Raw genomic sequence first — 9,860 nt, forward strand, 5'->3', positions numbered from 1 at the left:
CCCCCAAGGTTCCTCCAGCCCAAAGTCCCCGTTTTTAACCGTTTTTTCTTCTTTCTTTTTCTTCCCACCCTTCTTTCTTAGACTGCACAGGGCGGTCGGGATGCCGAGAGCCTGAGGTTTGGGGTGAGTAACTGGAGATTTGGGTCTGCGCCCAAGTGAATCCCATGAGACTCGACGTTTCTACAGAATCCCCCGACTCCGCGATAAATTAACGCGTAAGCTCTGGGGGAAGGCGGGCAGCTCGCGCCCGGTCACCGTTTCGGGAAGAGCAAAGGCGTCCAGAACGTCGAACCGTGTTCAGAACCAAACCAAGGGCAGGGCCCCATCGCCCACCTGCTGCCCCGGGGCTGCCCGCCGTCCCCCAGCTCCGTGTCCCCAGCGCGGCGGGGACGGGGCCGCCGGGGCCCCAGCGAAGCGTCCGCCCGACACGGGAGCGGGGTCGGTGCAAACCAACTGCGCGGTTCGTTAGCGACACGCTCAAAGGTAACGAGGGTCCCTCGTTATTTCTCTTGTAGGGGTGGAAAAGAGCCGCGTCCCGGCTCCTTCACGCGCTCGGAGCCATCCCCACGCTGGTTCTCTTCGCTCTCCCGAAGAGAGCTGGGCATGAGTCTCCGGAGCCAAGGCCCCAGCGCCAGGCCCCGAGGGAATGGCCTCAAGCTGCCCAGGGCAGGGTCAGGCTGGCTCTGAGGAAGGATTTCTGTGCAGAAGGGGCTGTTGGGCGTTGGGATGGGCTGCCCAGGGCAGGGGGGAGTCCCCGGGATCCCTGGAGGGGTTGAAGAGTCGGGCTGAGCCAGCGCTGAGGGGTCTGGGGGAGTCATGGTCAGTGTGAGGGCCATGGTTGGGCTGGAGGAGCTTCAGGGTCTTTTCCAACCCAGAGGATTCTGTGAAAATCCTCCTCGGCAGGGTGAATCTCTCCTGCCTCTCTCCCCACCCCCCAATAGCTGACTGATTGCTCAGAATTACCATATAGATTGAGAAAGCCAGGCTGGTGATTTCACAAGAGCTTCTGCCAGGCTCCTCCAAGCATCTGGAGACCCTCATCCAGTCTCGACCCCTGTCCGGAGCTGCTTTCCTTGGAGGCCAGCCCTGGCTCCTGATGACAAGAGCAGCTGATGTCTCCAATTTGGGAGCAAAGTCAGGCAAAACAGCAACCTACACCAGGCACATCCCATTCCTCTCCCCTGCGCTGTTTCCCTCCTTTCTCTGCTAAATCCATTCCTCCTAAACCTGGAAAAAAAAAAAAAAAAATCAATCATTTTGGGGGGCAGCAGCCATCCCCTGCCCCACCTGTGCCCCCCCAGACAGGCTCCTCCTGCCGCCCGGCTGGGAAGGGAGCGACGGGCAGGACTCTGCATCCATCACCCGCACCAACCACCCGCACGCCCAGTTAATTCCCAAAGTCTTTCCCACCCGCCTCAGGCCAATGTAATAAAACAAGCATCGATTTTGTGCCTGCACAGAGCGAGACAGCGCCCTTTCCCCAGCCCTCCAGCACCCTTTCTAACCTACGAGCAGGGAGGCACAATTTCCAGCCCAGGTTTGAGATGCCAAATCCCTGCTCGCCTTCCCCTCTAGAGCCAGGCTGAGCCAACGCCCTGAACCCAGGGCCAGGGCACAGGCTTCCAGAGTGGGAGCTATGGGTGCTGCAAAGCAGAGTCAGGGCACGTGGTGCCACCGTCCCGTGTCCCCAACGCACAGCAGTGCTGGCAGCGGGCGCCCACACATCCTCGGGGGGCAGCAGAGCCCCCCCTCACACCGCTGCTGGCATTTACCTACGAGCAGGATTGACCCACAGACTTTTCTCTCCATGGCAGATGCTCCAGGAGCGGTTTAGGCTCGTGGTAACGGTGTTAAACGTCTCTGGGATGCTCGCTGGTCATCACGGCGGCAGGAGCTACGCGGGGAAAAAAGGAAAAGCGGAAAAACCCTGCAGAGCTGAAGGAGCTTAGAGTCCAGGAGTGTGGCGGGAGGATGGGACCCGCACACTGTGGATTCAAACGGGATTTTTATCCGGGCAGGGCTGGGGAACGGAGCAGGCAGAGCACAGCAGCACCTGGTGAGGTGCTTCAAGCCATCCACAGAGGGGCCGGGGCAGCCACCTGCGTCCCCCGGCGGGTGCTGTTCGGGTCCCCCTTCCCCAAACACACGCCTCCTCCAGCTGGGGGCCGAGTCCCGGCCAGCCCCAACAGCTCAGCTCCGCGTCCCGCCAGCCCTGGCTGCGCTCTCAGGACAGGCTGCCAGCTGCTGCCCCTTCCCTCTCAGGAACAGCCTCCGATTTCCATTTAAATTGAGATTTTAATGCTCCTTTTCCCCTAGTCCCTGTGTATCCAGGCTTAGCGAGCGCCTGACGGGCCCTGGACACCTCTCCCTAGTTAATGATCTCTCTCTTCACATAACCAGGCACCTAACGAGGTAACACTGGGGCCCTGGCACCTCCACGGCAGCAGAGGGACATCAGAGCATTAAAGATGCCAGTTTGTTCCTTAACTCCGCGATCCAACTCACACCAGCTGGGATTTGCGCTCCTGTTTACTCAGTTTAGTCTCAACTAGACTGCTGAGTGCTGACAGCTGCGCTCACTCCAACAGCCCCAAAACAACCCACCCGTCTTCACAACCTGCCCGCAGGGTGAGCCAGCACTGGCGCCCCCAGCTCACCCACAGCAAAACCAGAGCTCCAGAAAGTGAACTGGTTTACCTGGGATGACCAGGGCAGAACAGAGCCCTGACTCGTGGTCCCTGCTGCAGGATCAGCCCCAGGTAGGAATTCATTTCACCCACCTCTGAAGTACAGGCAGGGACGTGGCAGTATGCTGCACGACTTTAGGATGGGAGGAGGAGGAGGAGGAGGGTGATGCTTCCTGGTGGAACTGCAGAGGAGACCTGTGCAGGAAACCCATAGCAGGAAAAAAAGAAACCCATTCCGAAGCCAAAAAATTCAAGGTGTATTTCTGCCAAAGCAAGCCTGAGTTACACCAGTTTGGAGCTGTTGTCCGTTTCCCAGGCTGACCACAGAAATGTCTGTGATGTGCAGAGGCTTTTTCCATAATCTGGAAGGTTTTGGTTTAGCTCCTTGTCACCTCCTCGATGACAGGAAGGTACAAGCCACGTGTGTGGCCAGGGGAGTCCCAGGGAAGAGGCCTGGCCAGAGGGACCTGGTGCACTGCCCCTCTGGTAGGAGAGCCCCAGCACCTGGGGGACTGCACGGTGTCCCCCCACACAGGTTAAATGCAGGCAATAACTGGACAAAAAAAGGATCACATCACCCTCACCATTGTTTTTCTGTTGCAGGTTCACCCTGCAACTCATCACAGCAATATCGAGCTACTTGCTTTTCTCCAGTCTCTTTCGTTGTGGATTGAGCCCCAGAACTTTGCCATGAGTTATCAGTAAACTCTTCAAAAACAGGGAGGCCAGGCCAGTATCGAAGTAAAGCTGGGTGTTCTGACTCCGTCTCACCACCAAGCCAGGAGTCCCAAAGTAAAGCACAACCACGCTACACGTGCTGCAACACCCCGCTTTTAGCGTGGGAAATCGCCACGTACGCTGCCGCAACGTCCGAATGCGCTCGGGGGCGTTGGGCCTCCTAGAGACCCACCAGGTGATCGTCCCCCTCTCAGCACAACAACTCCTTCTCTACCTTAGGCTGTATCGTCCTCCCAGAGCTGAAAGCCCCTGAGACCGTCTCGGTTTTGACAGCTAGCCACCACGGCCACGGGGAGATGGTTCTACGCGAAGTTGAGTCTTATCAGCACTTCCCTAGAAAAATCCACACCTCGACCTTGGAGATACGGTGAGCTCCGCTCCCCTCCCACGCTGATTATGCTGTAACTTGACTATAATTGGGCTCTATTTAATAATTACCGTTACTCCGTAATTATCACTTTCTGATTTTTCTCTTTGTTAGCGTTCGCTGGGGAGGGGGAGAGGCTTTTCTGCTCTGCCAGGGAGCTAAAGATGTCTCAGAGTCAAGACGACATGGATGTGCCGCTTGCTGCTGCCGTGTTTAACCAGGCACGGATCAAAACACCTTTCTGAAGTCAACCATGTCAGAGTGAAATGCTGGGGGCTGTTCACTTGCTGTTTCTACCCCCAGCTAACCAGACACAAGCTCCCATATGCACAGGAGAGGCTAATTAAAGAGTACAGGGGAGCAAGGAGTGCTTCTTCAGAAGGCATTATTATTGAAATGAGACAGCAAGGGAGGCAGTGTGGAAGGATCCTTAATGAAATGGGGGAGGAAGGGAATTAAGAGGGAGAACAAAGTAAAAGGGGGAAGAAATAGTCTAGGAAAAGGAGGAGGACCTGATGGATGGAAGATGTGGCGGAGGCACAGAAACCAAAACAGCAAAGTTCTTGCTCTAACATCTGATTTTCTCCTCTACCCCCAGAGTCTGAAGGGCTCAGACACCCTCAGTCCCAAAGGCTCCAAGCAAACAGTCCCATGTCCTGGGGTTAAAACACAGTTTATGTTCATCCTAGACTGCGCTCAGCTGTACAAGTCCCAGCTTAAGAGAGTCTGGCTCTTGCTCCAGGGGCCAGCAGAGACCTTTAGCACCCCAAATCCTTCCCTGCAACACGCTCCAGACAAGCTGCTACCCAGCACAGCCTCGGGGCTCCAGGAGAGGTGGCTGCATACCTGTCCAGACCTGCGGGATAATTTGCCTGAGCAACAGAGAGACAGTCAGAGGCGAGCTGAGGAGAGTTATCCTAGCAAGGCCATCACCTCCTTCCTGCACAGCCCACCAGAAACGGGGGTTTTTGCCAGCCACAGGCTGCTCTGCAGCACAGCACCATCCCACCAAGCCCAAGGCAGGATTATCTAGCTCTGCCAGCAGCAGTTCTCACCAAGGAAGCAGTTGCATTTGGCTTGTGCCCATTTGGCAGCCTTGGGCCAACGGCCTGCGGGATGTGGGCAGTGGCAGAACCAGCCTCTCTCCTCACAAGCACAGCTGCATTTTTACTTCACCGATTACAGAGGAGAGGCTCAGCAGACCACACAAGTCTTTGCTTTCTCAGCTGAAGTCACAAGGAAAGTGGAATTCGAGGCCTCGCATTGTCATCTTTCGCAGAAAGCATTTTTCCATGTGTCACCTAGAGAGAGCAGTGACACAGATCTCTACTGCCCACCCGGGCTGGATCTGAAACTGAGTTACAAAAAAAAGTATCTGAACCCCCTGCACCATCTGGAAAATTACTCTGGCTATTCCACACTTATTAATGCAAACTCCAGCCCGGAGTACAATATCCATGTCATCATCAGCCTCCCCAGAAAACAGGCAACCGCAGCAGCGTCCCTGCTTCCATCTCTCCTCAAGACCATCCCACCACCCCGTTCCCAACCACGTCTCAGTCGAACTCGTTGCTGGTGAAAGGTGTAATCTTCTCCAGAGAGACAGCTGCTTCACACTCCACATGCATCACCACAGGGCAGGTGTTGTGAGAGGGCTCGGAGGCCTGAGAAACCTTGTCAAAGGACACCTCCTTGTTTTCCATCTGCAGAGGAGCATGGGGGAGAAGCTGGGGGTAGCTGAGGGTCGCCACTTCCTTCTGGTACGTGGTGTCGTGGTGGTAGGAGACCAGCTCATTGCTGAAGTTCACTGTCTCAACTGCATTGCTGGGGCAAAGGCAGCCACAGCCCAAGATGGTGGCAAAAGCTCTCCGAAAGTCTGCATTGAAGGCATAGATGATGGGATTAAGGGAAGAGTTGGCCCACCCAAACCAGACAAAGGTGTTGAAGACGGTCTCGCTGACGCAAGGTAGCTCCCCTGGCTCGTGCAGGTCATGGTTACAGAAGGGCACCATGCAGTTGAGCACGAAGAAAGGCAGCCAGCAGAAGACAAAGACGCCCATGATGATGGAGAGGGTCTTGAGGACCTTGGTCTCCTTCTTGAAGGAGTTCTTCAGGGAGGCCTCGTGAGGGCAGTCGCTGCTGTGGCAGTTTTGGGCATGTTCCACCGCCCTCTCCAGGGAGGAGATCCTGCGGATCTGCCGCTGGGCAATGCGGAAGATGCGGGTGTAGGTCACAATCATGATGGCAACGGGGATGTAGAAGCTGATGAGAGAAGATGAGATGGCGTAAGTCCTGTTGAGGCTGGAATCGCAGTTCTTCTCCTCCCCGGTGATGTTAAAACCTGGCTCCTGTTGGCTAAGGAGCTCACGATCCTTGTGCCACTTCAGCTGCACAGGGATGAAGGAAATCAAGAGGGACAGTAGCCAAGCCACTCCGATCATGATGAAAGCCACACGCTGCGTCATCTTCCTCTCGTAGCGGAAGGGGTTGGAAATGGCCCAGTAACGGTCCACGCTGATGATGCACAAATTGAGGATAGAGGCTGTGGAGCACATGATATCAAAAGCCACCCAAACATCACAGAAAGCCCCAAAGGGCCAGAAACCCACCACCTCGGTGGCAGCCTTCCAGGGCATCACCAGTACAGCCACAAAGAGGTCGGACACTGACAAGGAGATAACGAAGAAATTTGTGACCTTAGAGCGCAAGTGTCTGAACTTGACCACAGCCACACACACCAGGGTGTTGCCCAGGAGCGTGGAGAGGATGAGGAGGAGAAGTAAAGCAGCTGTCACCACACGGAAGGATAAGTTGGAGTTGCCTTCCTCTGCCCAGCTCTTCCTACTGCCGGTGTCATTGATCACATCCTGCCCATCTTCTGTGGAGAAATAAAATCCATCCATGGGTTCCCCTTTGTTCCAGTCCCTTGAGAGGTTTCACAGCTGTTCAAGTACCCACCAGCATTCAAACCCCCTTTTTACTGCTCTGCTGCCATCTCAGAAGCACCAACTGCAATTCTCCCAGCTCTCCTGCCCAGCCGGACACAAGGAAAAGTGCTTGAAGCTCTTGCTCCTTTCCAAATCTGCTGCTGACAGCGTGGCATTTGGAATTTTTTTTTTCCCTATTGCCTCCCACCCCACTTCTCTTTCCTTGCAGCCTGCCGCTCACAAAGAGCTGGCACTCACCTCCAGCACTCAAGCAAGCTGGGAGGGTTTTTGCTGCAAGCCTTCCTCCCTCTCCTCTCAGCAGCTCTTCATCCGTTGGCGATCTGGTGCCTGCTACAGAATCCCAGTCAATCCCTTCTGCGCTGGACTTGCTGCCAGACACAAGAGGGAATCTGAGCTCTCTCTGCTCTTCCAGAAAGACCTTCCCTGCTCATAAACCAGGCTGCTCTGCTGTCTGCTCTTCCCTCTGCTGCTGATTGCCTCTGGATTTCACACAGGTGAGATCCTCCTGTGCCCGCACACCAGGTCCCCAACACACCAGGTGGGTTCTCTGCGAGCCCAGAGGAACGTGGCATGGGGAGTCTGCAGCTGACAGGGTAAATTGCTCGGGGATTAGGCGATAGGATCAAAGGGGTAAAATAACAACAGTCAAGTGGGATTTGAGGGTCTTCAGTGCAAATCAGGATGGAAATTTAGTGTGCTTCATCTCTGAGTAAGACACGCCTGAATTCCCCACGGAGGCATTGAGCCACAGCTTAGACATGACCTGAGGTCAGTTACTCCCCCCATCCCGAGCTGTCCAGCTGTACGTGGTTCAAAACTGGCATTTACGTACCACTGCAAAATTCCTTCAGGTCCACAGATTTAAAAAGGGGAAAAAAAACACTTTTTTTTTCCCTTTCTGAAAGTATCAGACAGCACAGTTTCCAGTCTTTCTTTCAGTAGAGGTCACCTATAGAACCAAAGAGGATACTGAACATCACTACTATTTTTTTTTATCCTGAATAAACATGAGTACTTTCAGTGAAGTGATATAAGGTAGCTTCAAGTTCATCATTCTTTAATTCCTAGCCAATTCCACAGTAGCTATCACCTCAACGATCAACTGACAGCTGCAAGCCTTAACCAGAAAATCAAGATGTCTTTGCAGCAGCCCTGTCAGCAAACTGGGGTCACCCTGAGAGCTCTCCTTGCTCCCCTTAAACCATCTCTCAGGAAGCACAGGAACAGCTCTGCCTCCCCACACAAGGGCTGAGCAGAGCCCCACAGCCCCAGCCTGTCGTGCCAAAGGCTGGGGCACATCCTGGTACTCTGCCAGGGCGGAAAAACGGCCGTCCCAGGCGTTGTGGTATCACAGAAGTGGGGGCAGCTTCAGAGGAATGAGCAGTACGCCCCCCAAAACTAGTCCTCTTTCTACCCCACAAAGCTCTCGCTTCAGACTGACAAGCAAATGCCTCTGCAAGACTCTCCCCTCTTATGTTGAGGGAGAAAACAACACAATATTAGGAACCAGCCCTGACCTACTAAGGCACAGTTCAGCCTTGGAGGCACTTGGAATCCATCACTTTGTAAGCAAAAGGGCTCCTTTGATCAAGAAATGTCAGAAAAGCTCTTTAAGAGGCAAGTTTCCTCGAGAGCCAGCTCTGTAAGAGCTGCTTAAATGGGGACCTGCTTTTGAGAAACGCCTTGCTGATAAACCAGCCAAGGTGGGAGAGAGCAGCAAAGGTTCTTCCCTTTCAAACTGCAAAAACCAACCAGGCAGTTCAGCACCAATCCACTCATTACACCGATAGCTGCTGTAGTGTATCACGATGACCTCTGCCTCTGCTCCTCGCACACACCACTTCTGAAGAAAGCAGCAGCCAATCTATACAGCCTCAGCTCAGCTGCACTGAGATTTAATTAAGCTGACCCTGCAACCCAGGCTTTGCACAAGCCCAGATAGAGCAGGAACTGCTCAAGAACAACTTTCCAACAAGAGAGCAATTATTCTTTTGAAGATACAGCACCAAGCAGCTTACTCCTAAAGTAAACAGCACGCTTGCTTTGTGGCAGGTTAAAGGAACTTGTTGCCAGCATGTCACAGCATTTACTTCTGAAGGCTTTGTTTAATTAAGCCTCATTAGTTCCACCGTCTGCAGCCTGCTCCTGCAAAGTGCCTATACCAGGAAGAGCAGCTAGATGGCACCAGCAGCCGGCTCATGGCCCGGCACCTCCCTGTGTGCCTGGCCAGCTCCTTCCCAGGATCCCAGCCGAGGAAGAGGAGGGCCACCCAACTGCCCAGACACCGCGGCACCCTGGCAGTGCACTGACCCATGCAGATGCACTGTCCTCTGTGCCCCGAAGGGCGTTTTTCTCATATTCCCTCTGCAGGGCACCGCTATTTTTGAGATCTAAGTTGCAAGAGCCCAACAGCAGGATGCTTTCGCTGGACTTTGAGAGGGCAGCGATGGCCGGTGACCTGTCACACAGCATCAAATCACAGCCAAGGCCTGGGCTGGCCGCTCACCACACCCTCGGGTCGCACCTGCTGAGCCAGGAGCATTCCAGGAAATCATTCCATAGAATCATTCAGGTTGGAAAAGCCCCTCGGGATCGTCGAGTCCAACCCTCAGCCTGACTCTACAAAGTTCTCCCCTACCCCACATCCCCCCCCAGCTCATCCCAACGGCCCTGAAACCCCCCCAGGAATGGGGACTCCCCCCTCCCTGGGCAGCCTGTTCCACTCTCAGACCACTCTTGCTGGGAAACATTTTCTCCTCCTGCCCAGCCTGACCCTCCCCTGGGGCAGTTTCCATCCATCCCCTCTTGTCCTGTCCCTGATCCCCTGGGAGCAGAGCCCAGCCCCGGCCTCTCTGCAATGTCCTGTCAGGAGCTGCAGAGAGGGATGAGGGCTCCCCTCAGCCTCCTCCTCCTCACACTGAACACCCCCAGCTCCCTCAATGGCTCCTCACAGGATTGACTCTCCAGCCCTTCCCCAGCCTCGTTGCCCTCCTCTGCCCTCGCTCCAGCCCCTCCAGATCTCTCTCGGATTGAGGTGCCCAAACCTGGACCCAACCCTCCAGGTGTGGCCTCACCAGTGCCGAGCACAGGGGGACTGTCACCTCCCTCCTCCTGCTGGTC

General features: G+C 54.9%; 1 protein-coding gene across 1 annotated transcript; it reads right to left on the minus strand.

Annotated features, from left to right (window-relative positions):
* Positions 1-5,348: 5,348 nt before the first annotated feature.
* LOC113488097 (D(1) dopamine receptor-like) lies at positions 5,349-6,695 on the minus strand. The gene has a single exon (XM_026863108.1). It carries the CDS (start codon positions 6,693-6,695, stop codon positions 5,349-5,351), a length of 1,347 nt encoding a protein of 448 aa, XP_026718909.1.
* Positions 6,696-9,860: the final 3,165 nt, after the last annotated feature.

The sequence above is a fragment of the Athene cunicularia genome (assembly GCF_003259725.1).
Source record: "Athene cunicularia isolate RWA chromosome 22 unlocalized genomic scaffold, athCun1 chr22_part1, whole genome shotgun sequence".
NCBI classification, from domain to species: Eukaryota; Metazoa; Chordata; class Aves; order Strigiformes; family Strigidae; genus Athene; species Athene cunicularia.

What these genes read in the sequence shown, in the direction of transcription:
- LOC113488097 (XM_026863108.1), bottom strand. Translation starts at nt 6,695, where the DNA reads ATGGATGGATTTTATTTCTCCACAGAAGATGGGCAGGATGTGATCAAT.